At 47.0% G+C, this 26,604-nt stretch overlaps 1 protein-coding gene across 3 annotated transcripts in view; it reads right to left on the reverse strand.

The window, feature by feature from the left end:
- LOC115131983 (helicase ARIP4-like) overlaps positions 1-26,604 on the reverse strand; it is a 66,935-nt gene that overhangs the window by 4,855 nt on the left and 35,476 nt on the right. For 2 of the 3 annotated variants that reach the window (XM_029664120.2, XM_029664122.2), the window contains 17 exons: positions 18,980-19,208; positions 18,191-18,327; positions 17,886-18,017; positions 15,917-16,149; positions 15,493-15,675; positions 15,138-15,271; positions 14,220-14,413; positions 13,526-13,868; positions 12,843-13,020; positions 12,485-12,697; positions 12,165-12,283; positions 11,745-11,860; positions 6,391-6,490; positions 5,942-6,147; positions 5,133-5,308; positions 726-922; positions 106-509 (listed from right to left, as the gene is read on the reverse strand). In XM_029664120.2, coding sequence (XP_029519980.1) covers positions 106-509; positions 726-922; positions 5,133-5,308; positions 5,942-6,147; positions 6,391-6,490; positions 11,745-11,860; positions 12,165-12,283; positions 12,485-12,697; positions 12,843-13,020; positions 13,526-13,868; positions 14,220-14,413; positions 15,138-15,271; positions 15,493-15,675; positions 15,917-16,149; positions 17,886-18,017; positions 18,191-18,327; positions 18,980-19,208 — 3,294 coding nt within the window. The remainder of the gene's footprint in view (positions 1-105; positions 510-725; positions 923-5,132; positions 5,309-5,941; positions 6,148-6,390; positions 6,491-11,744; positions 11,861-12,164; positions 12,284-12,484; positions 12,698-12,842; positions 13,021-13,525; positions 13,869-14,219; positions 14,414-15,137; positions 15,272-15,492; positions 15,676-15,916; positions 16,150-17,885; positions 18,018-18,190; positions 18,328-18,979; positions 19,209-26,604) is intronic. The other variant, XM_029664121.2, reaches the window with a different exon arrangement.

Below are 26,604 nucleotides of genomic sequence, written 5' to 3' on the forward strand. Positions count from 1 at the left end.
AGACAGACAGACGGGTCAGATACTGCTCTCTGGTCTAGATGAACAGAAACCATCAGCACTCAAAAACAGATCCATATGGACCAAACGGGTAGAATTTATACTGACTAAGAGTTGAGTTGGGATTGCTACTTTTGGGTGCAACAGCTGAGTTCTCCTCCCCTGCCTTGAGCTTGCTTGCAGCACGGATGGCAAAGATCCTCCCGTCACAGGTTCTGATGTAGGTCCCTTTAGTTCCTCTGATGACGTGGATGCTCTCTCCTGCACTGATCCTGGCCTTGACATCAGTTGAACTGTTGGTTCCTGGTATCACGATATCTGTGGTGGTGACGATCTTCTGGACGAAGACGCCTGCCTTCTGCAGGTAGTTGACGGGAAAGCCCGAGCTGGAGTCAGAGTCTGCCGTGGAGGCGGAGGCATGAGACGCCTGGCGAGGCAACATGGGAATTGGAGTTGACTGAACGGGGCGGACGCTGGCCACGGGCTTCTCATCTTGGCGAGGGGGTGGGCGCCTGAAAGGGGGGGTCAAGGGAGAGGAAAGATGAGGGTGGTGAATTGGCAGTCCAAATTGAGGGTGGAGGGTTAGAAGAACAGTTTAAAGGAATTAAAAACTTGGTATCACATTGACTAAGCAACTGTAGTATTGTACAGTATGTTACTGAGAAAATAGATGAAAACAGGTGAAAACAGGAACTAAGAGAATGTCTGTCTTTGGGGGACCATCTCACCAGTTGCGCTGGCTGAAGGCAGGGATGTTGGTGAGGCTCTGGTCGCTGGCGGGGTAGTAGTGGGCGTAAGAGGGCCGCGTGTAGGGCACCGACGCACGCTTCTCGTCCTCGTAGCTCTTTTTGGCAGCCTTCTTCTCTGCTTTGGTGAGCTTCATCTCCCGCCGGTCCACCAGGAGAGAATCGTGGTGGAAGGGTTGCTAGAGAGACCGGCATGGAGAGTAGTTTGAGTAAAATTATAATTATATCCTGAGTGTACAAAACATTAGGAACACCTTCCTAATTGTGAGTTGCAACCCACTTTGTCCTCAGAACAGCCTCAATTCGTCGGGGCATGGACTCTACAAAGTGTTGAAAGCAATCCACAGGGATACTGGCTCCAATGCTTCCCACAGTTGTGTCAAGTTGTATGGTGGACCATTCTGCGACACACAGGAAACTGTTGAGCGCGATTTTTTTGTTGTTGTTGCAGTGTTGCAGTTCTTGACACACTAAAACCGGTGCGTCTGGTACCTACTATCATACCCCGTTCGAAGGCACTTAAATATTTAGTCATGCCCATTCGCCCTCTGAATGGCACGCACACACAATCCACATCTCAATCGTCTCAAGGCTCAAAAATCCTGCTTTAACCGGTCTCCTCCCCTTCATCTACACCAGGGGTCGGCAACCTTTCGTGTGTGGAGTGCCAATTTACAATTGATCCTACCATTTCTAACGCCCTGCGTGCCAGTTATGATTGTCATACGGTGCATTACAACTAAGTGTCTATTGAATGTCTAATTTGCCCACAAAAACAGAAGAATTCCACAGCTCGCTAAACAGAGGCACTGTCCATTAGCACCACAGGCTTGATCTTAGAACACAGATTCTCTTGATACAGTGACACGGGGTGGGCCCAACTCATCTTCAAAATCAGCTCTGCAAAATCTTTTGTTTCCCCACCATAGCGGGGGCACCGGCAGTTGTAATAGCGAATATGTTTTTAAGAAAAGTGACACCGCTTCTCCTCAAAATGACCTGTGAAGGCTTTTGCCTCATCTTCCCTTTTAGTAGTATCAGGCATGGGTCCGAGACAAAGCAGCTCCTCGCGTACCTGCTCTGAATCACAGTATCGTGCAACAACTGCCAGACGTGGAATGTTATTCACATCCACTCTCATCAAGAGCCACATAGGTGCATTTTTTGTTTGTTTTTAAAGCAACAGTTTGCTGCTCCTATACATTTTCAACAGTCTCTGTAACGCGCCTTTCAACAGTTCTGACAGACGCAGGCATGTCTTTGATCTATGAGATGATTGTGCCTTCGTTAGGCAATCCGTCAAATAAGGCCTGCGAACTGCTGAGGAAAGCCTCTACGGCCCTGCATTCCTTCAGCCGTGTCCCCCTCACCCGTGACCTTTTCTCATGTCTCGTTTCAAAATGACGTCGTACACTTGATGTCCGACAAACAACAGTTTTACAACACAGACCGGTCCTTCAGTAAAACCAATCCATATTCCTTAGTCCAAGAAGAGGCAATAAATGAGCAGACATCTGCCTTATTTTTCTTTGCTGATGACATTTTGCGCCCTGAACTTTTTTAAATAACAAAAGAAGGCTTGCTAGCTGATAGCCACGTGAAAACTAATCTCTCGTCTTCAATGCTGACTTGGTTTTGAATTTGGCGGGAGAGGCGAGGCGGGTCATCTTGCACTGAACTAATAATATGAAACTCCTGCAAAATCATGAAAGCCCATTGGATAAATCAGGATTGACATACCAATGCAATTTCAATTATCTTCTCCAGTTTATAAAAAAAATGTAATTAGTGAGATAATAAATGTCAAGCCAAGGCTTAGTTATTTATTTTTATTTTTGGGGGTGGCCAAAGCAAATACCCTCACGTGCCAAGGCTGGCACGCGTGCCTTAGGTTGCCAACCCCTGATCTACAGTGATTGAATTGGATTTAAGAGGTGACATCAATAAGGGATCATAGTGTTAGACGGACCAGGTGAATCCAGGTTGTCATGGAAAGAGCATGTTTTGTACGTTCATTATAAATGATAGAGGTTATTTAACAGTTGGGCACCAAACCCATCCCATATGAAATAGTGAACTCTATTGTAGTTCTTACCTTGGTGAACAGGTGTGGGTAGAGTGTTTAATAGGGTATGGTGTTTATAGATATGTACAGCGCCATCAGAAAGTATTCAGGCCCCTTGACTTTTCCCACATTTTGCTGGGTTACAGCCTTATTCTAAAATCGATTCAATAGTTGTTGTTTTTTAAATCTCGTCAATCTACACACAATACCCCATAATGACAGAGCAAAAACAGGTTTAGATTTTTTCTTACATTCACATAAGTATTGAATACCTATGTAAATAAGGTAGTTCTGTTCATTTTTAATACATTTGCAAACATTTCTAAAAACCTGTTTTCACTTTGTCATTGTGGGGTATGTGTGTATTGCTGAGGATTTGTATTTATTTCATCCATTTTAGAATAAGGCTGGAATGTAACAAAATGGGGAAAAAGTCAAGGGGTCTGAATAGTTTCCGAAGGCACTGAATATATATATATATAAACACATACACCTAAAGTAACAGGGTTGATGATTTCATCTCAAATTAGCCGTTAATCTCCCTGTGACAAGGGGAATAAAAGCTTGTCATGTGTAACAGGGAGGGGCAATTGAATGCAAGATTCACAAAAAAAGAGCAAATTGATTTAAAAAATGCTACCCTGTATATCTATGGGTAAAGTGGTTGCTGTGTAATGCTAGACCCATTCAGTTTCCACCACAAAACCCCATAAAATGCCCAAAAAGAGTAGAACCGGCTCACCTCCTTTTACACTATGCTTTGACTATTAGATATTAAAAACATTTTTTTAAGGATTAATTTCACCATATTAAAATGAGAGTTTGGTTCAAGTAACAGGGTTGAGCTTAAAATGAGGGACATGTTTTTTTTTGCTTTACCTTAAAATGAATCACTAACCACATTAAATAAATGATAATCTTCAGCAATTACTTTGTCAAAGCAACAAAATAACTAGGGCTTTACAATGATGTTACCTTGGTGACTAAGCGAGGGTAGAGCTGGCAGGCCTGTCTGATGTAGTGTGTGTACATAGATGATCTGTTACCTTGGTGACTAAGTGAGGGTAGAGCTGGCAGGCCTGTCTGATGTAGAGTGTGTACATAGATGATCTGTTACCTTGGTGACTAAGTGAGGGTAGAGCTGGCAGGCCTGTCTGATGTAGTGTGTGTACATAGCTGATCTGTTACCTTGGTGACTAAGTGAGGGTAGAGCTGGCAGGCCTGTCTGATGTAGTGTGTGTACATAGCTGATCTGTTACCTTGGTGACTAAGTGAGGGTAGAGCTGGCAGGCCTGTCTGATGTAGAGTGTGTACATAGATGATCTGTTACCTTGGTGACTAAGTGAGGGTAGAGCTGGCAGGCCTGTCTGATGTAGAGTGTGTACATAGATGATCTGTTACCTTGGTGACTAAGTGAGGGTAGAGCTGGCAGGCCTGTCTGATGTAGAGTGTGTACATAGATGATCTGTTACCTTGGTGACTAAGTGAGGGTAGAGCTGGCAGGCCTGTCTGATGTAGAGTGTGTACATAGATGATCTGTTACCTTGGTGACTAAGTGAGGGTAGAGCTGGCAGGCCTGTCTGATGTAGAGTGTGTACATAGATGATATGTTACCTTGGTGACTAAGCGAGGGTAGAGCTGGCAGGCCTGTCTGATGTAGTGTGTGTACATAGCTGATCTGTTACCTTGGTGACTAAGTGAGGGTAGAGCTGGCAGGCCTGTCTGATGTAGAGTGTGTACATAGCTGATCTGTTACCTTGGTGACTAAGTGAGGGTAGAGCTGGCAGGCCTGTCTGATGTAGAGTGTGTACATAGATGATCTGTTACCTTGGTGACTAAGTGAGGGTAGAGCTGGCAGGCCTGTCTGATGTAGTGTGTGTACATAGCTGATCTGTTACCTTGGTGACTAAGTGAGGGTAGAGCTGGCAGGCCTGTCTGATGTAGTGTGTGTACATAGCTGATCTGTTACCTTGGTGACTAAGTGAGGGTAGAGCTGGCAGGCCTGTCTGATGTAGAGTGTGTACATAGATGATCTGTTACCTTGGTGACTAAGTGAGGGTAGAGCTGGCAGGCCTGTCTGATGTAGTGTGTGTACATAGATGATCTGTTACCTTGGTGACTAAGTGAGGGTAGAGCTGGCAGGCCTGTCTGATGTAGTGTGTGTACATAGATGATATGTTACCTTGGTGACTAAGTGAGGGTAGAGCTGGCAGGCCTGTCTGATGTAGAGTGTGTACATAGATGATATGTTACCTTGGTGACTAAGTGAGGGTAGAGCTGGCAGGCCTGTCTGATGTAGAGTGTGTACATAGATGATATGTTACCTTGGTGACTAAGTGAGGGTAGAGCTGGCAGGCCTGTCTGATGCTCGCCTCCATCTCCTGGCGGGACTGCAGCTGCACCTGTGACACGTCAGGCTCCTCCTCCACAAAGTGCAGCAGAGACTCCACCTCCCGCCGTGTGAACGACAGCATGGGGTTCAGGTCATCCACCACTCGGTCTGCAGAGAAGAGGGATTGAGGGAAGGAGTCAGTCTACTACACCAATACAGAGAAGAAGATTGTGCGCCTTCAGACCCTCCCTGTGTGCATAGGACCATCAGCAGCTAAATGAAAAGGCATCGGCGTGCGACATGAAACCTGGCATACAGCAAACCCTGGCTGTGTAAACAAATGGAATAAGCCTGATGTTATTTTTCAACTACAATTCTAAGAGCGTGGGCCTTCTCTGTTTGTGTGTACAGCAGAGCTGAAATTGGAGAGGACCGATGCATCATGTTTTTAAAAAACAATTGCGTCAAAGCACTTTGGCCGTAGTGCACGTGAAGTAGAGTCGGGATGCAATGGAGTGCACTTATTAGCCTGAGAGGAGTCATGACTTCGCAGAGTCCGAACAGAGCTCAGAGGACTGCTGTGCATCACACACAATGTAGTGTGTGCTAGTGAAGTGGACTGGCCGGATGAAGTGCAACTAGCAGGGGGGGGGGCTTGGGGTAAGCGTAGACTCTGCAGTACCGATAGAGGTTCACGCAATAGTAAGCCTAGTAGACTCGGCAGGCCAGTGTGTAGCCCGTATGTAGTCAGTATCTATTCTATTCCATTCTATGCGTTTGTTTGGTTAGCTGGTTACTTACCAGACATGCCCTGCTTGGAGATCTGTCGGTCGTAGATCTTCTTCTCCAGGGTGAAGTCACAGACCAGGCGGAAGATGTGGCAGGGTTTCTTCTGGCCGTAGCGGTATACTCTACACACAGCCTGGGCGTCGTGACAGGGGTTCCAGGAGGCATCGAAAACCACCACGCGGTTAGCCCCGATCAGGTTTACCCCCAGGCAGCCAGCCCTGGGGATGGGGAGAAGCACACGTCACTGACCTGAGCTGTGTATGTTTTGTGTGTGTGAGACTCTGTGTGTGTGTGTGTGTGAGACTCTATGTGTGTGAGAGAGTGAGTGAGTGAGTGAGTGAGTGAGTGTGTGAATGAGGGATTGTGTTTGTAACGAACATGGTTTCTAGTGTGACTGTACAGAAGCAGGATTATAAACAAATGATCATTATTTCTGCCAGTGTGTTCCTGAGGTCTATTACCTGGTGGAAAGCAGAAAGACCAAAGTGGAGGTGTTGGACGGGTCGTTGAACTGGTTGATGAGTCTCTCTCTCTCGGAGGCAGACGTGCTCCCATCCAGTCCTAAAGCAAGGAACCATAGAAAGAGTCATTCCCCGGTCTCCAACACACAGGCACCAAGAACAATGGAGAGATACCAAGACAACCAGCAGGTGGCGATAGTCAATGTAAGTCAATAGGAAAATCGGCAGGGGTTGGAGAGGCTGAATAACACGTGTGTATAACTACAGTAAAATATATCACTGGATAAATGGGAGTCAGGGAGATGTGGTGACAGCAGTGGTTGAGACATTTAAGGCAAATGTAATAAAAATTAAAAACGGAAATATCACATATACATAAGCATTCAGACCCCTTTACTCAGTACTCTGTTGAAGCACCTTTGGCACCTACAGCCTCCAGTATTCATCGGTAGGACGATCCAATCTTGGCACCTATATTTAGTCAGTTTCTCCCATTTTCTTTGCAATCCTCTCAAGCTCTGTCAGGTTCTGTCAAGCGTCACTGCACAGCTACTTTCAGGTCTCTCCAGAGATTTTCGATCGGGTTCAAGTCCAGGGTTCAACCTGGAGCAGGTTTTCATCAAGGATCTCTGTCATTTTCTCCGTTCATCTATCCCTCAATCCTGACTGGTCTCCCAGTCCCTGCCACTGAAAAACATCCCCACAGCATGATGCTGCCACCTCCATGCTTCACCGTAGGGATGGTATTGGCCAGGTGATGAGCGGTGCCAGGTTTCCCCCAGACGTGACGCTTGGCATTCAGGCCAAAGAGTTCAATATTGTTTTCATCAGACCAGAAAATCTTGTTTCTCATGGTCTTTGAGTACTTTAGGTGCCTTTTGGCAAACTCCAAGCAGGCAGTCGTGTGCCTTTTACTGATGGGTGGCTTCCATCTGGCCACTCTACCATAAAGGCCTGATTGGTGGAGTGCTGCAGAGATGGTTGTCCTTCTGGAAGATTCTCCCATGTAACCAGAATAACTCTGGAGCTCTGTCAGAGTGACCATCGGGTTCTTGGTCACCTCCCTGACCAAGGCCCTTCTCCCCCGATTGCTCAGTTTGCCCGGGTGGCCAGCTCTAGGGAGAGTCTTGGTGGTTCCAGACTTCTTCCATTTAAGAATGATAGAGATCCCTGTGTTCTTGGGGACCTTCAATGCTGCAGAAATGTGTTGGTACCCTTCCCCAGGTCTGTGCCTTGACACAATCCTGTCTCGGAGCTCTACAGACAATTCCTTCAACCTCATGGCTTGGTTTTTAATCTGACATGCACTGTCAACGGAGGGACCTTATATAGTCAGATGTGTACCTTTCCAAATCACGTCCAATCAATTGAATTTACCACAGGTGGACTCCAATTAGTGGTGTAAGGGACTGTAGTTATTACTCCGTGGTCCGTACGGTTCGGACGCGGTTCGGCACGCACGGGAACCCAAAGTTGAACCATCATAGTGTGAAATACTGTTTTACTGCCACTGTTACTTTCTAAAGGAATAATTCCCTAAATCTCGATGCAGACTTGCAGTGAAAAGACAAAAGACAAGACAGATGCCGTGTTTCACTCTGAAGACTGAAGGTTGAGTTGATACTTTTTTTCTTTAAAAGGCAGTTGCGTGTACTGTTCACGTGAACGGGGCATGTCGAATCCCAACGAATCAATCCTGGATGCTCGCGTTGTAAAAAGTCACGTAGAAAAAAAGCACAATGACAGCCGTGGCTAGCGGAGGAGCTGAAGAACTGGCTTCATTTAAGTCTCATGTATGGGAGAATTTTGGCTTCTCTGTCAAATGTGACGACAGAAGAAGGGTGGGTGCGTAGGCATAGTGCCACAAGAAAGCCGCATGATCATGGAAATACATGGGGCGGGGCCACACATTTAAAGTGTCGTCACTGGTGTGTCAGTGTGTCAGTGACGGTGTGTCAGTGGTGTGTCAGTGACGGGAGCCAACTCAGCCAAGAAGACAACTTCAGCCAAGAAGACATTTAAGCAGCTCTTTGCTGCAGATTCAGACCGGGCTGAAGCCATCACCAAATCTATTGGGATGTGTGTCGCTGCAGACATGAGGCCATACGCTGTTGTGGAAAACAAAGGGTTTCAAAATATGATGAAAGTGCTTGAGCCACGCTACGAAATCCCCTCGCGCACCCACTTCAGTATGAAGATCGTGCCAGATCTTTATGAACAGGAAAATATCAAAATTGTCGACGAATTATCCAAGGCATCCTCTGTTTCCCCCGCCACAGACGGGTTGACCTCCAGGGCAAGGGAAAGCTATGTGACTGTGACTGCTCACTACACCACAGAGGAGTGGACCTCCCGGGTAACAGAAAGCTATGTGACTGTGACTGCTCACTACTCCACAGAGGAGTGGACCTCCAGGGTAACAGAAAGCTATGTGACTGTGACTGCTCACTACACCACAGAGGAGTGGACCTCCCGGGTAACAGAAAGCTATGTGACTGCTCACTACTCCACAGAGGAGTGGACCTCCCGGGTAACAGAAAGCTATGTGACTGTGACTGCTCACTACTCCACAGAGGAGTGGACCTCCAGGGTAACAGAAAGCTATGTGACTGTGACTGCTCACTACTCCACAGAGGAGTGGACCTCCAGGGTAACAGAAAGCTATGTGACTGTGACTGCTCACTACACCACAGAGGAGTGGACCTCCAGGGTAACAGAAAGCTATGTGACTGTGACTGCTCACTACACCACAGAGGAGTGGACCTCCCGGGTAACAGAAAGCTATGTGACTGTGACTGCTCACTACACCACAGAGGAGTGGACCTCCCGGGTAACAGAAAGCTATGTGACTGTGACTGCTCACTACACCACAGAGGAGTGGACCTCCCGGGTAACAGAAAGCTATGTGACTGTGACTGCTCACTACACCACAGAGGAGTGGACCTCCCGGGTAACAGAAAGCTATGTGACTGTGACTGCTCACTACTCCACAGAGGAGTGGACCTCCCGGGTAACAGAAAGCTATGTGACTGTGACTGCTCACTACTCCACAGAGGAGTGGACCTCCCGGGTAACAGAAAGCTATGTGACTGTGACTGCTCACTACACCACAGAGGAGTGGGAGATGAAGTCCGGTGCTACAGACAGGCCCCTTCTATGAGAGTCACACAGGCACAAATATGGCGCAGGTACTGCTAGGAGCAGTAGCAGAGTTCAAGCTAGAGAGGCCCGATAGCAATATCCCAACCACCAAATAAATGCAGTGATAGAGGCTGGACTGGGGCCACACATAGCTTGCTTTGCACATGTGATCAATTTAGCATCCCAAAGGGGAATCTCAGTGAACCAGATGGACCGCCTCCTTGGGAGGATCAGGAAGGTGGTTTCCTCTTTCCACTGAAGCACAACAGCCGCTCATGTGCTTGAGACCAAGCAGGAAATGTTACAGCTACCGACCCACAAGCTCAGACACCATGTCACAACAAGATGGACCTCCACTTATGACATGTTGGAGAGCCATCTTGAGCGGCAGTGACAGACAAGACCCTGAAAAAAACATTAAGACATCGTCAACTTGTCTGATGATGCCGTGAACGTGGCAGAGGAGGTCCTACAGGAGCTCAAACCCCTCAAAACTCAACCCTATTGAGCACAGAAACTGTCTGTGTCCGTGATCCTACCTCTGAAAACAAGGATTCTACAATCCGTGGCCCTAAGTGAGGAATGGCGGCACAGTCACTAGTCACTACCTCCATAGATGTACTGCACTGGATCCAAGGTTCAAGTCCCTGTCTCACCTAGACCCTGCCCTACACCGGAGGACATACAGTGATCTCACCACTGAGATTGTGGCCACCGAAGAGGTAAAACAATAAAATAAGAGTGAATTACTTAATAAATATACTGCAGTCTAATTTTAGTCTATGCTATCGCTATTAGAATCATCCATTTTTGATTTGGAATAATACTGGCTTTTATTAAATGTTATTGCCACAATTATAGTTATGAAAATAAATAATTAGTTAGTTTAATAGAGCAAGTCATTTTTTTCTGCAGGGTCAAGCCACAGAGCCGACAGGAGCAGACTCCGAGGCATCTCCGCCACAAAATCATTTGGCCATGAAGGAGCGTTTTGCGGAGACCTTTGTGAGCAAGGACACAGGCAAGACGTTTGCCAACACCATCAAAGAGGAGGTGGCATCTTACAAGGCAGCAAGCAGCATTCCAGTGGGCGGTGAGCCACTGGCATGGTGGAAAAACAATGAGTGTAAATACCCTCACATTGCCATGATGGCAAGATGCTATCTGGCTGTGCCTGGCACTTCAGACCCTAGCGAGAGGGTGTTCTCCACGGCAGGGGACATAGTGACTGCAAAGAGGTCGACCCTCTCCCCAGACAATGTAGGCATCCTCATCTTTTTGAAAATGAATTTGTAGTTATAAGCTCAGGTCTGCTTTGCTTTCTGATGTGGACACAGGCAAATTTTTTCATACACTATTGTTCAACGGAAGAAGGTATCATGCCTCATATTGCACTTTAATTAAACAATTGAGTATTGAATATTTAAGATTTTATTTCAACGTTGAAAAGTTCCTTGCTCTAAGTAATACATGTAAAGCAAAGTTATATTTGTCTCCTCTTTGTTTTGTTGCTGATCCGAATACTGATCCCATCCGTGACTCAAAACCGCGATCCGAATACCGATCCCATCCGCGGCTCAAAACCGCGATCCGAATACCGATCCCATCCGCGGCTCAAAACCGCGATCCGAATACCGATCCCATCCGCGGCTCAAAACCGCGATCCGAATACCGATCCCATCCGCGACTCAAAACCGCGATCCGAATACCGATCCCATCCGCGACTCAAAACCGCGATCCGAATACCGATCCCATCCGCGACTCAAAACCGCGATCCGAATACCGATCCCATCCGCGACTCAAAACCGCGATCCGAACCGGGAGTTTTGTGATCTGCTGCACCACTAACTCCAAATCAAGTTGAAGAAACAGCTCAAGGATGTTCAACGGAAACAGGAGGCACCTGAGCTCCAGTTTGAGTCCCATAGCAAAGGATCTGAATACTTATGTAAATAAGGTATCTGTCTTTTCTTAAATTTGCAAACATTTCTAAAAAAAAACTGTTTTCCCACTTGGTTATTATGGGTTAGTGTGTGTAGATTGATGAGGAACATATCTTTAAAAAAAAAATCCATTTTAGAACAAGGCTGTATGTTATAACGTAACAAAATGTGGAAAAAGGGGTCTGAATACTTTACGAATGCACGGTATGTATGCATGCATATGTACACACACACACAAATACAGTCATGGGAAGCACAAATAAAACATACTGTAGTAGTTGTGGTTACGGAGCCAGTTTTGGTTGTGGCCCTCTCTGGCACTGCCCGCCGGTATGGGCCTCTTGGCCAAGAACTCCTCGATGACCGAGAGGGTGGACAAACTCTGGCTGCAGGAGACATAGTGGAGAGGGCGATACGGTGAGGAGGGGTCCTTGGAAATTACAGTCAAACTAATTAAACCAGTTGAGATGAGGTTTGTCCGTCTATATATGCTGCCATTTTACATTTACGTCATTTAGCAGACACTCTTTTCCAGAGCAACATACAGGAGCAATTAGGGTTAAGTGCCTTGCTCAAGGGCACAGACGCTAGGCAACCTGCCGCCGGTTAAGATTTTACATGGCCAAAAGAAAAACGTGTAAAAACTGAAGATCAAAACAGTCAAACGTGAGGTCTTGTTTTTGTGCCGACCTGAAGACCAAGATCTTGTCTCCCTTCCTGACGCTCTCGTCGATCAGGTGGAACAGCAGGACCATCTTAGCAGAGTTCTCCAAAATCCCGGGCTTATAGTCAGACATGATCTCCTTCGCCTGCAACAGACAGAGCGCGAGAGAGATAAGTCAGTACAGTGTAATTGTAGTGCACAGGTAATAACCCGTTTTCACTGAAACCTATGCTAAATGAGCAGTCCTCAAATTGTTTCCCAAGCGGCATAAATCCACGATGACAACCAACTGCCACTTAAACGGAGTGGAAAACCAAAGGCTTGGCAGTGAAGTGTGGCTGCGTACCCATTCGTAGGTGATGACCTGATTGGCCTTCTCCTGCAGAGCGTTGAGACTCAGCCCTCCGATGCTGTTGGGGTCCTCCGGAGTCTTGCCCTTCTGGTTGGGGGCGGGGCAGCGGGCGTGGCTGTTGGTGATGTCATCCAGGTCCAGGTCCTGCTCATTGGCCAGATTCTCCTTCTGCAGTGCCTCGTACAGCACGTCTGTGTGGTTCCAGATCTGGTGCAGGCAAACATTACTACAATATTAGGATGACGTCTGAATGAAAATGTGGACATGTATACAGAATATGATATACATGTACTTCACAACGGTTTTTAATTCCTGTGCATGCCAAAACAGAGAGCCACACACACACACACACCTTGCAGCAGACGCAGAAGGCCTTGAGTGGGTTGAGGCTGAGCCAGCCGCTGTTGCCTGCTTCTCTGAAGCGGTTCATAAACTCTGTGTAGAGGGCCCTCTGCAGGGGCGACAGTCGCACCAGTATCACGTGCTCATCCTTGGAGGGGAGCTGGTCTCTCAACACGTCGTGACCACGCCTGGGAACAAACACAACCCGAGTTAGACCACAAATATCTCTGCCGTATACTGTGGGTCTCCACGTTCACGAACAAACACAACCCGAGTTAGACCACAAATATCTCTGCCGTATACTGTGGGTCTCCACGTTCACGAACAAACACAACCCGAGTTAGAACACAAATATCTCTGCCGTATACTGTGGGTCTCCACGTTCACAAACAAACACAACCCGAGTTAGAACACAAATATCTCTGCCGTATACTGTGGGTCTCCACGTTCACGAACAAACACAACCCGAGTTAGAACACAAATATCTCTGCCGTATACTGTGGGTCTCCACGTTCACGAACAAACACAACCAGACTACAACTAGAATCTCTATTTGAAAGTGCTTTTTAGTCCAGGAACAGACTTCATCTGGGAAACTGGCCTATAAAGTGTCCCAGAAAAGAGATACTGCACTAGCATCAGTTCATGTGGGTTCTAACCAGCTGCACCAAGCCAGAGATCTCTCAGTCTCACCTCTGGACAAAGCCCTCCAGCAGGCTATGGAGGACATGACTTCGGTATCTCATCAGTTGGACGTCCTGCGGCGTGCTGTCCACACACTGCCCGTTCAGAATGGGCCTCTCAAACATGTTACTGAACTCCTGCCTGGTGCCCAGGAAGTCAGGCCTGACAAAGTCCACCATGCACCAGTACTCTATCAGGTTGTTCTGGAGGGGGTATCCCGTGAGGACCACACGCCGCCGGGTACGGATGTTCTTCAGGGCCTGCGAGGTGCTGGCGTGGCAGTTCTTAATGCGGTGGCCCTCGTCACAGATCACCATGTCCGGGCCGGGGCGAGACAGGGCCTTCTCTATGCCTACAGGAGGGTAGAGGAAGAGAGAGAGGGGGGGGGGGGTGTCAAGTTAAGAGCCATTTCAGGTACAATGGTAGCCCTGAAGATGTGTATGTAGGAGTACGATCCAAGCAATTACTTTATGTTCAAATTCATCTATGTGACTCATGTTATCTGAGTCACTCATAAATGGCAGCTGTGAGTCATGCTAAAGTGACAGAGCTACTGTGTGACTGTTATCTACAGTAACATGGGTTCTAACAAAGGGTGACACATTAGATCGAGAAAAAGCCTTGTGTGCAGATGGCCTTGCGTTGATGTAAGAAAAGCTGCCATGGTCTGAAAAGTGCAGACCGTGCTCTTTGACCTACTGACCTTTGAGGAGCTCCTGATGCCGGTCCTCTTCGTCCAGGTCAATGACCACCGGTCCTTGGGCCTTCTTGGACTTCTTCCGGCCCGCCACAAAGCTCTTCTTCAGGGACAGCAGTCGATACATCTCATATCCCATCAGGAGCACGCCGCCGTCCCGCGACCAGTCAGAGATCACCTTCGCTCTGGTGGTCGTGGTTCTGAGAAAAGAAGAAGACGACGGAACGCACACAGAAGGAAAGAGAGCAGAGAGAGAAAGAGCAGAGAGAACAGAGGAAAAGAGTGATAGCACATCAGTGACAATGTTCGACACATAACAGCACAGCCATTTAGACACATTTATGTAGACTGGAAGTAGTGGCACACTTGGGCGATAGAGGAGTCGTGTTTGTGCATCTATTTATTAATATATATACAACACTGTGTGGTTTGTCTGATGAGCGCGGCCAGGCTTACAGAGAGACTTATTAACACATGGGAAAAAATGATAGAGCCAGATGCCAAAGACTCGGCTTCACTTCACTCACAGAGAGGGAGGGAGCGAGGGAGCGAGGGAGGGAGGGGTCGATAGAGGACAGGATGAGGAACAGCAAGAAAGGGAGAGAAAGAGAGGGATGGAGCAGAGGAAGCGATTAGGTCACTGGGTCAACTGCTATGACAAGTCTGCAGGAGAGCAGTAGTGTGTGTGTGCCAAGCTGTGTGCGATGGAAAGCCACACACTTGATACACAGCAGTGGAGTGCTCGAGCCATATCTTAGGCAGTTGTGTGACGCAGAACACTTAAGCAGAAGCAGAGCGAGGGCTATGAGTGAATCATCTCTAGTCCCGCACAAACACAAAACCATGATCAAGCCTAAGGCGGCTTCAGCTTTTAAAGAGGAGGGAATGGGAGATCTCCGTTCCCAGAGAGGACGGGAAACTCACTTGTGCTCGTCGTTCAGGATGTGGACCTTGAAGGTGCGCGGGGAGACCTGGGTGGGGTCCACGTCCACGGGTAGCGCATCAAAGGTCGGGACCCAGAGGTTAAATTCGGCCAGCCAGTTCTGTAGCGTGTTGACCTATATAAAAAATATATATATAGAGAGAGAAAGAGTGTGAGAGAGAGGAAGAGTAAATTCTCAGTCAAGAGACCACAAGCTACATCCGGTATGTACGCAAGTAGGCATTTCACTGTTAGTCCACCCCCGTTGTTTACAATGCATGTGACGAATAACATTCGATTTGATTACAAAGGGAACACCGAACGCAGAGAGAGAACAGAGTACAGGAAGTCACTCACAGGCACGATGGCGAGCACAGTGTGGGCCTGGGTGTGTCTGAGCACAACGTCTATGAAGGAGATGACCTGCAGGGTCTTGCCCAGGCCCATGCTGTGGGCCAGGATACAGCCGAAGCCACCGCTGCTCTCATAGCGCTCCAGAGACTCAACCAGGTTGTCATAGAGGAAACGGATCCCACCGATCTGACAGAGAAAAGGGCGAGAGAGAGAGAGAGAGAGAGAGAGAGAGAGAGAGAGACAGAAGAAGTGGGATCATTAGATTCAACTCATTAAAATTGTTGCATTTGTTTGACTGCATTGTATACAATGGTTCGTCTCCATGGGGTTTCATCAGAGACAGACAAACTTAATTGAAAGTGCTTTTTAGGCTTAATATGGACCTGTGTTAACGAGAAAATCCATGTCTGTACTGAGTCAGTTGTACCTGATGAGGTTTGACGACCCGGGCCAGCTGAGGGGAGAGGAACAGGTCTGCCTCCTCGGTTGGGTGGTTCAGGTTGACCAAGACACGCCCCTGGGCGTCCGGTTGGTTCACAGCGTCGTTTGCGTGGGCGCCGGTCGCCTCGGGTGCCGCCGACCGGTCCTCCTCCTCCTCATTGGTGGACTCGCTGCTGATCTGTAGGGCGTCGTCCTCGTCGGAGCTCAGCTCGATCACGTCTACGGTTGAGAAAGGGAAAAGAAAAAGAGGGACACGGTGTTTTTGTTAGTATTGTAGATGGAAATGGAGAAACGGTTAATACACATCTACATCAGGGATGGGCAACTTGGCAACCGGGGTGGGGCCCATTGATCATCAATTATATTAAAAACAGCACCCGATGGAAAAATGTGTAGAATTGCAGGAAATGATCTTTACAATGTCAGGAGGGGGGCCGCTAAAATGTTTTGCTGGTGAGCCTCTGTGGCCCCTCATGATGAGTTCCGTTTTTTGGTGGCCCCCACCCACATCAAAGTTGCCCATCCCTGATGCATATAATACCCTGTTTCCATTGCATTGTGCAGTTGTCTTTTGATCAAAACAGTCATTTTGACCATTATGTTACACAATACTGCCTAACATACGGGGCGGCAGGGTAGCCTAGTGGTTAGAGCGTTGGACTAGCAGCCGAAAGGTTGCAAGTTCAAATCCCTGTGCTGACAAGGTACAAATCTGTCGTTCTGCCCCTGAACAGGCAGTTAACCCACTGTTCCTAGGCCGTCATTGAAAATAAGAATTTGTTCTTAACTGACTAGTTAAATAAAGGTTAAACAAAATATTATATTCGATTCAATAATTAGTGTTTCAATAACACCATTTCTCCAAAAGATGGCATGTGTTTTCACAAACTCTATGAAATGAAAGTAAAAAAAATAATCATTCTGCCATTACATTTGTCTTCGTATCTTTAGGTAAGCAAATCTTTTTTTTTTTTAAGTTCCCATCTGACCTGTCCTCGTCTCAAATAGCCACGTCAAAATCGGTTTGCCCCCCAAAATAAAGATAATATCCATAGCTTCTAGATGTCTCTCTACATCATCTATATTAAGTGATAAGTAATGTTTGTTAGACATAGGCATCCTCCATGCCACATCTGAAGTCTAACAAACGTTACTTATCACTTAATATAGATGACGTGGAGAGCCGTTGATAGAGGCCTTATATAAATCTGGTGAATAGGTGGTTATACAAGTTAGATTATAGTAGTGGAGGACGGTTTATATAACCCTGGGCAGAAATGTCACCGCACTGCCTGGGCTGAGGCTGGCTGGCGCTGACATTAACCAGGATTAACCAGCTATTTGCTCCATAAACCAACTTCCATTTCTGACATTGTCACCTTATCCTGCCTTCCCTCATACGCAGGACCCAGCAACACCAGACCGGTCTCTGATGAACCCCCTTCCACCCCGCGGGCTTTAATTGGGAACGAATCTGTTCGGTGTGGATCTATACCCACAAGCAGACTGGTGTGTGTGTGTGTCTGTGTGAATAAGTGTCTGTCATGGCCAGCAGAGGAAAAGCACACGATGCCCACCGGAGCTTACATAGTTCTATACTATAGCGACTCTCCTTCTCTAGCCAGCTGATCCATCTAAGACTGCTCAGAGCCGGTCCCAGTCGATAACTAACCCATGCTATCTTGAGCTAATTTCATGAAGCACTTTCATAAAAAGTACACTCTACAGCGAGACCATTTCCATTACATGACACACAGTAAGTATCTGACCCACACAAGGTCATTTCTGTTTATAAGGTATAATGAGTGACATTGAAAACCTAGAGAAACGGGTCGTAACATTACCAAGCATATCAAACATGGAAATCTGGCCGCCTGGCGCAGGACGACCACAGTCAGTCTCCATTTTAATGAGCGATACTAAAAATCGGTGTCTCATAGTGACTGGGGTCTCACCTTGTTTTGGGGCGTGTGCTTCTGTGATCAGAGCCTTGGAGTCGTCCTCGCTGACATTAGTGCTGCTGTAACTGGTGCTCAGGCATATCACATGGTCCCGTTCGGCCACGCTAGCAGACACACTCTGATCTCCTGGAGGGGACAGAGGCAGATATGCAGTGGTTAGTTACCGGAGTGGGTTAAGTATCAAGTCAAGTACTTTGACATTATGATATGTTATATTTCAATACAAAAACATTCCTGATTTGACACAAACATTTCTGATTTCACCCTCCAGCTATCAATCATGTGTGTGTGTGTCCTACCTGGAGTGTACTCGGGTAGCAGGGGAACGGGGAAGTGCCCTTCCTTCCTCTGCTGCTCCAGCCTCTGCCGCCTCTCTAGCTCCTCCTGCTGGGCAGCTTTGGTCACCGCCTCCAACTGGTGCTCCCTCAACAGCATTCTACATCCCAGAGAGAGAAAGAGAGAAAGAGAGAGAGAGGGAGAGAGAGTAGAGATCTCAGAATAGGCCTCAGGCATCCATCTCTGTTATAGGGCCAACAGACTGACTAGAGTGTGCCAGATTGCATGGGGATACAGTACATTACTAATGCTGTAAACTTTAGTGCAAACTCGGCCCTCAGGACAAAAAAAAGGTTAATCAATAAATAAATAAATAAATAAATAAATAATGTGGGGGTCCGGAGGACAGAGTTTGGGAAACGCTGGTTTAGAGTGTATTTGTGTGCATGTCTGTTTATCGCCGTATGGGTGTTTGTGAGTATATCTGTCTGTGTGTGAGAGAGAGCTTTAATAATGTAATAAACACTGGGGAAATAATCCCACTCATGGCAGCGTGGTTGACTTGTTGCCAGACTGAGTAATACAGAGATCTTCTTCATTCACCAGAGAAAACCAGCGAGACAGGCTAGAGGACACTGGAGAACACAGCTTTAGATGCACTACGTGTGCAGTAGGGATGATTAAGATCACAAGTTAGGGAATTAATGGTTGAATATCACTGTTTTGAATTGAATCTTTGAAGTTGGTTAAGGGCCTATATTGGATGTTGCTCTCTGTATATATGCGAGTTTGGATGTTGTAAGAGGTCATACCTGATGTTCCTCCTCATGTGTGCGGGTTTGTTGGAGTAGGAGAGGGAGCTCTTTTTGGTTTCCCTCAGGGACCGCGAGGGGCTTTGGCTCTCGGGCCGTGAGGACGGTCGAGAGGGGTGGGTCGGCGTCTCCCCCGAGGGTGAGGTAGATGGGGCGGTGCACTGCCATCTCGCAGAGTCCCCTCCCTGCGCTTCATTCTCCGAGCTGAAGGGAGCGCTATGAGGCTGGTCTGTGGAGAGAGAAGGAGGGAGGAGATCACGATATGCAAGATGTAAAATCAAGGAAAATGTATGTCGATTGAACACCTAGAAAGGCATGCTGTATAACAGGGCATGGATTTCTCCATCACTGAAGGAGTGGTATAGACTGATTCAAGAACAGTTTCAAAAAAAGACCCAGAAGGATTTATATTTAAGATCCATTGAGACAGTAATCCTTTGTGTTTAGGAGGGAGTAACTTGGCCAGAGCTGGATACGACTCTGTCTGGCCCTCCTTCCCTGCAGACAGGAGGCACTCTGGACTAGATCTGAGGTGCTTATGTAAGTGCTCATAAACATGGAGCACTTATGAAACACTGAGCGCTGGTGCTGGGGTTATGGGCAGGGGGGCTTTTGGTGCTTCATGGACAGACCGGTTTAAATCACCAGCTTTGTCAGTCAAAGATACTGCCCACATAAACAGCCCCCCCCCTCTCAATATGAACCACATACATCTCAACTGTCTCATTGTAGCCAACACTGACAGGCCCAATCCAACCCAATACAGCTCTACCCAGACCCACCTAACCAAGAGCAAAATAGACAAAGCAAATACAGTGCCTTCAGAAAGTATTCACACCCGGTGACTTTTTTCTTTTTGTTTTGTGTTACAACCTGATTTTGAGGAGGTAGGAACACCTGGAGCTTGTTGTTTCATTGAGGTTGCATCCAAAACAGCACCCTATACACTGCACCCTGGTCAAAACAGCACCCTATACACTGCACCCTGGTCAAAACAGTACCCTATACACTGCACCCTGGTCAAAACAGTACCCTATATACGGAACCCTGGTCAAAACAGCACCCTATATACGGAACCCTGGTCAAAACAGTACCCTATATACTGCCCCCTGTTCAAAACAGCACCCTATACACTGCACCCTGGTCAAAACAGCACCCTATACACTGCACCCTGGTCAAAACAGCACCCTATACACTGCACCCTGGTCAAAACAGCACCCTATACACTGCACCCTGGTCAAAACAGCACCCTATACACTGCACCCTGGTCAAAACAGTACCCTATATACTGCACCCTGGGAACATTTAAGGAGTAAAAAGTACATTATTTTCTTTAGGAATACAGTGAAGTAAAAGTTGTCAAAAATATAAACAGTATAGTAAAGTACAGATACCCCAAAAACTACTTAAGTAGTACTTTAAAGTATAGTTACTTAAGAACTTTAACCCAATGACTCAAACCGGTGCACCTGGCATCTACTAACATACCCTGTTCAAAGGCACATTCATATTTTGTCTTGCCCATTCACCCTCTGAATGGCACACAGTCCATGTCTCAATTGTCTCAAGGCTTAAAAATATTTCATTAACTTGTCTCCTCTCCTTCATCTACACTGATTGAAGTGGATTTAACAGGGGACATCAAAGGATCATAGCTTTCACCTGGATTCACCTGGTCAGTCGATGTCATGGAAAGAGCTGGTGTTCACTCAGTGTACAGAGGTTACTGAAAGGTTGGGCACCAAACCCTTCCCATATGAAATAGGTAATTAAACCATTAAGGGATACGCAATGTAATCCAGAAGACTGTTTAAAGTTTGTGTAAGTTTACTTGTTGTATATCTGGGCTTTGTCCCTCCGTTACAGCCCCTGTAAAATTACAGACGTCAAAATTCTCTCTGGGACGGATCATAGCTTAAAATCACCCTTCTGTAGGAAGCAAACCCTTTGTCGATTGCCAGGCATTTTATCAGTCCTTGCTCTACATCACCAGTAACTCCCCCCCTCCCTGCACTGGGTCAAAGGTTAAAATAAAGGGGAAAAAACAGACTGAAACAGAGATAATTCAGAAAACAAATGCCTTAATGAATATGACCCTGGTGTTAGGGCCAGGGCCAAACCCATGCAAAAGGAGACTTACAAAAAAAAACGTATCTTTCAAAAATTCATGAAGGTTGCAAGACAAGGGTATGGAGTGGTTAGCGTCTTCCAAAATCAAGCATCGACTTGCTAACAGCAGAGCCTTGCTGTTTAATATTTATTTTGTGCGTGCAGCAAACGGTGAGTGGCATTTTTTAGTTACTTGTATAACTTTGAGCTGGTAGGTCCGTCCTGCAAATAGTTTAGGCCAGAGACTGTATAACATGTTAACCCTGCCCTCGTTAGCATTTCTTTTTTAATGGGGATTTGACATGTACTTGTTAGCATTGCTAACCTTCAGATTACAGATGCTAAGTGGGGTTTGAAAAGTGTGCCCCTAGTGTTCAGTGCCAGTATTAACGAATATCCCAGGATGGCACAAGGTCGGTATGAAGGTATAACAATCTGGATACCTCCCAAGCCTAATGTGCGTGACCGGTGTAGTAAGCATGTTTATGCAATAGCCGGCACTAAGCCTATTAATAGCTAGGTCAGCTTTGATGATCAAGATCCTCAATTACCCCAACCCTCCTGCCATCAAGACAAAACCCATTGGCACCAGGGGGTGGTGTGGGATGGTAGGTTATGTTAAGGCTTTACCATGTAGACCAAAGCCTCATCAGGCCAAGTTAAACTAGCCGGCATCCAAACATGAATTTTAGCAGCGTCACTCTATATCGTTAAGCGATTCTGGGATTAGTATTGCTACAGGAGCCTCTGACCAGGTGAGTTGCCAGTGGACGCACACACACCTTGAGGAGAACGTCAGCACTGTCCAACCAAACAGTGGGGACACGATGTTACAGTACACAACCCACCGTTTCATTCTCCCAACACAGGACCCAGGAAACCAAAAAAATTAAACTTTCTGAATGGTACTGAACAAATCATGGCAATACACAATAATCTCCCCTGGTTTCTGTGAGCAGGGACGGAGTGGACTAGCTCCATGGCAACGACACTACACACACATGGAGCCATGGCAGTCGCCCAATCATAAGAGCCAGTGAGTTAAAAGGGGCGGTGGCGTCGCGTCACACTGTAGCACGACAGACTATTACTACACAAGGTTGGGGAACATAATACAGGGATATGGGTTAAATCAACCCCCTCCCCCAAACTCAGCCGTCCAACCAGAGTAATCCTATTAGAGAGAGGGGTGGTCTGACAAAGGACTGCTGGGATATCAAATAGTAAAACAGCCATGGAGTGAAATGAACCGAGGCAAGGAAATGATCCAGTTATTAAAGTTAAATGCCGCAGAATAGGCCTCAGGACCCGACACCACCGACCCCCAACACGGTTTCCTTCCTGGGGACCGGGAGGGGGACAAAGGGCATTCTGAGGGAAACCGTGTACAGCGCTCCCCCGCTACCCCTACAGTACGCCACTAAGCCGTATGTTTGTTTGCTCTTGTGGTGTTATTTTGTGTGGAAAATTCTGCCGTGCCTAGTTGGAGATGAACAATGCAGTGTACCAAAACAGCATCTCTGGTCTCTCTAAACCCACTAGCTAGTAATCCTCTTCAGAGAATACACTGAATATAGAGAACTCACACTCATTCATAATTCTCCTGCCTGGCTCCTTTCCACAACCACAGAAAACAGTTACAGTACAAATGGGAGAGGGGATACATTAGTCCTCTGACTGAAGAGACTGTCTCTTATCTATAGACATCACTGGACCTGGGGGCAGGGGTCTACTTTGGGGGGGAGGGGAAGGGAGGCAGCCGCAACTGGGGTAGTGGGAGGGGGGGCATAATGGAGGCATTTGAGGCAAAAAAACCTGACTAACACACAAAAGGTCACCACAGCGACGACAGACTGCCATTCAACTTCCTGCCATAATTCAGTCCAGAAGCATGGAGAATGCAGACGATTTTTTCCACTTTACGCTCTTTCACATTCATTTGACTCGTATGCATACTGTGCTTCTTAAAGGAGCGTCGCATTTACACACGCAGCAGACCTTCCCTGACTCCCTCCCTCTCTCTCTCCTGTTTCCCCTGTGGCTGACTGACCCCTCCTTCGTATGGAGGGGCTGGGGTTTCTGGGATGGGTGTAAAGTAGGGGCGTCTTCAAAAAAGCCACAGGGTTACACAACCATGATACACTGGCTTGGCTGTTTATGTAACACTGGCAGCTCTTACAGGCAGCTCTGGCTAGCGTCACGCGGCGCCGACAACAGAGTAGCAGCATGTGCGTAGTACCGAGTACCAAAGACAGACAATTATCAACCCAGAGTGGCAGTGTGCCCTGGAGAATCCCAGGGGGTGCCATGACGACAACAGTGGCTCGAGGTTGTCATGGTCTCCCTTGTATGTGCCACTCAGACTATGATTGGTCTAGAAAGAGTACCACTTTCTCTTCACCAATCACTTTTTAACCCAGCGTTTCGCAACCCAGTCATTTCACAAAAGTCTATTTGATCTATTCTACCACACTTGACTCAACTTCGGCAACTAATCAAAACATCAAGCCCCTGAAAGTAGCAGTTGGTACACAGTAAAACTTCAAATTGCCACCTTTGCCATTTAACAGCCGGGCATCATTCCAGCAAAGAAACACCCGTTTCAAATAAACACCGGATCTAAATGAAATTGTTTACAAGGTTACCATGGACACATCTTTGATATTCCCACAGTCATCTGCATAAAATTTAAAAAACAACAACATTGGAATCCATCATCGTTGCTTAGCCCTGGCGACATCAAACTCAAGCTAGCAGTGATCACATTCGCAGAGCAAAATTCTGGCAAGGCAACAGCCAGGCATTTTGGAATTGATCCAAAACGAGTGAGAGAATGACGTCTTCAACGTTTGTCTGCGGTGGACCAGAAAAAGGCAAGTAAATAAATACACGCCTGGCTCAAATAGAAGCCTGTCTTTAATAAGCGGCGGTTGTAGGCAGTGATTTTTTTTTATTAACTGAAGTTTTACGGTAGATCAAATATGTGTTGCCATCGATAAAACATGTGAGAAGTTGAGAAACAGTTGAAACTAGGGCTGGGAATTCCCAGGGACCTAACGATACGATATTATCATGACACTTAGGTGCCCATACTATATGTATTGCGATTCGATACTGTGATTTTGATGTTCCAAACATATTGCTCTGCTCTAGAGAGACAAGAGGACATTTGTTTTGATCAGTCCTGGAAATAAAAGTGCTGAAAACATGTTCACTATTTAAAAAGATGGAGAACAATACATAGGATGAAAAAGAAGCGACTAGCACTACCTAGCAATTTTTAAAATATTTTTTACAAATCAATACTAGGGAGTCAATGCAACTATCGGTCGACAGACTGCCATTCAACTTCCTGCCATAATTCAGTCCAGAAGCATGGAGAATGCAGACAATTTTTTGAAACCACAGGCTTTCAGAATGTCATCTGAGTGGAGTGGACATGTGACACCGGTGCTGATCTAGGTCCATAAATGCCTTGAGTGTAGTGTTTCAGAGGACCTGTTTCCTGGCCTACATATTTGTGTTTGTCATTTTGATACTTTATACTCTGCTGCTGACGCTCACTCTGGCCCACTGAGTTACACAACAGGTCTGCAGGCGGCGCGGGACTAGGCCAAATAAACAGGGGCGGGGCGATATCGAGGACAGTGCGCGCCTGGTGGGGGCTGCGAGGACGAGGGACGAGAGACCTCAGGCTGGGTCAAAGGGGCCTGTGGTAGACAGGGTTGCCAGTAGCATGTGTCGGGGACGAGCGGGTTACCACAGCGACTAACGACCCACTCCAGTTCCAGAAGACCAGAGCCTGCAGGTTTAGACGGACACCTCCACAGCTCTTCAACAGGCTCCAGGCTTGGCCTCTGTCACACCAGCTACCAGGCAGGCGTACCAGAACGTTTACCGGAGCGAGAACACGCCACAGAATAGAAATGACTAACTCTGCAGGTCCCACAAACCACCAAACCAGAATCAGATAAACTAACACTGCTTCTGACTGGAGGACGCCTTTTGGTCTACTAGGAACCGAAAATAATAAAACCAGGTCTGATTAGGGAAAAGATACAAATGGAGAGACATTTGTTTTTACACTGAGAATTTAATTCACACACACACACATTTAAAAAAAGGGTGAGTGAACTGACCCACTGAAAAAGGAGGAGGAAAAAAATGGCCCTACTAGAGCGGTCTCCCTCTCTCCATCTACGTCAGTTAAAAGAGATTATAGATTACGCCCAATCCAGCGCACGAGTGAGTTTTACTACAAAAACCAGAGAGAAGACCCTGTGCGCAGCATCACAGCAGCAACACATGTTCCCTGAGCGACTACAGGGCACAGAGCAGGAAGACTGCTGGAAGCTTCAATCCAGAACAACGTTTCAGGAGGTTGTCATCAGTTTCACATCAGGCCAAAGGATTTACCAGACAGGCACTAACCAGAAATTGCAATACGCTTGATTAACTCTCAAGTGGGTATAAATTACACACGGACCATGTGAGCCGGAGGAGATTATTCAAAAAGGCACAAATCAGTATCAACCTAATAGAAGGCTTCCTGTGTAAGTTCGACGTGAGAAAGGTCAAGATGTGCCAACTTGGAAGATCTCGGAGTACTGCAGCTGTGAACAAAGAAGGGCTAAGAAAGTGGTCAATAGGCTGTATTGAAATCTATGAGCTCAACGAGTTCTGCCCCTCTCCCTGCGCTTACCGCCCCGTGGCAAGGAAGCACAGGAGGATGACCCATTTTCTGTCTCCATTTCTTACTCCTGTTGACACACACACAGTGCCACCAGTGCAATGATCATGGACGAAGGTAGAGGGAAGCTTATGTAACGGCAGCCTCTGGCTGTTACATAATCCCAAGAACTGCGCGTCCCGTACACACAAACACACCTCATCATTCACCTAATCATGTACACACCCAATCATAAACCACCGACAAAACAGACTGATTTGTACAATTTAGATTCGGTATTCACAAACAAAACCATATGTTCTATTGCCATCAACAACGTATGACAGCCCTTCCCCTAAAACAGGGTGTGTGTGTGTGTGTGTGTGTGAGTGTGTGTGAGTGCAGCAATTTCAACAGCCCCAAGCAAGTTGTTCTTGTGTGTTTTACAATTGCTTCCATAGGAAACAACCCTCAGAGACCGAACGTTTCTCATCTTCCTATGAGCCAGTTGCTATTAAATGAATGTTTTCCGACAGAAAACCTGCGGCTAGGATAGGATTCTAGGCAAACCTGGGCTGGCTCCTCTGTTCCAAGATCGTCAGGAACAGTCGGAAGTAGAGGGGGCTGTGGCACCATTATCCTAGTGGTGCTTGTGGAAGGGTGGGCAGGCTCTGCACTCGTCGCTGCTGGGCTTGGCGGTGGCCTCGGGCGGTTTGATGCTGCTGCTCATTGCTCTCCTTTCCTTTGGCTTGGTTTGGGTGCTTTGACGAAGCCAATTTCTGATATCCATCTTGGCAGTGGCAGATTAGCTGGTTCGAGCTAGCTAAATAGGCCAAGGCGAATACCG

The sequence above is a fragment of the Oncorhynchus nerka genome, linkage group LG7, assembly GCF_034236695.1.
Source record: "Oncorhynchus nerka isolate Pitt River linkage group LG7, Oner_Uvic_2.0, whole genome shotgun sequence".
Classification (NCBI taxonomy): domain Eukaryota; kingdom Metazoa; phylum Chordata; class Actinopteri; order Salmoniformes; family Salmonidae; genus Oncorhynchus; species Oncorhynchus nerka.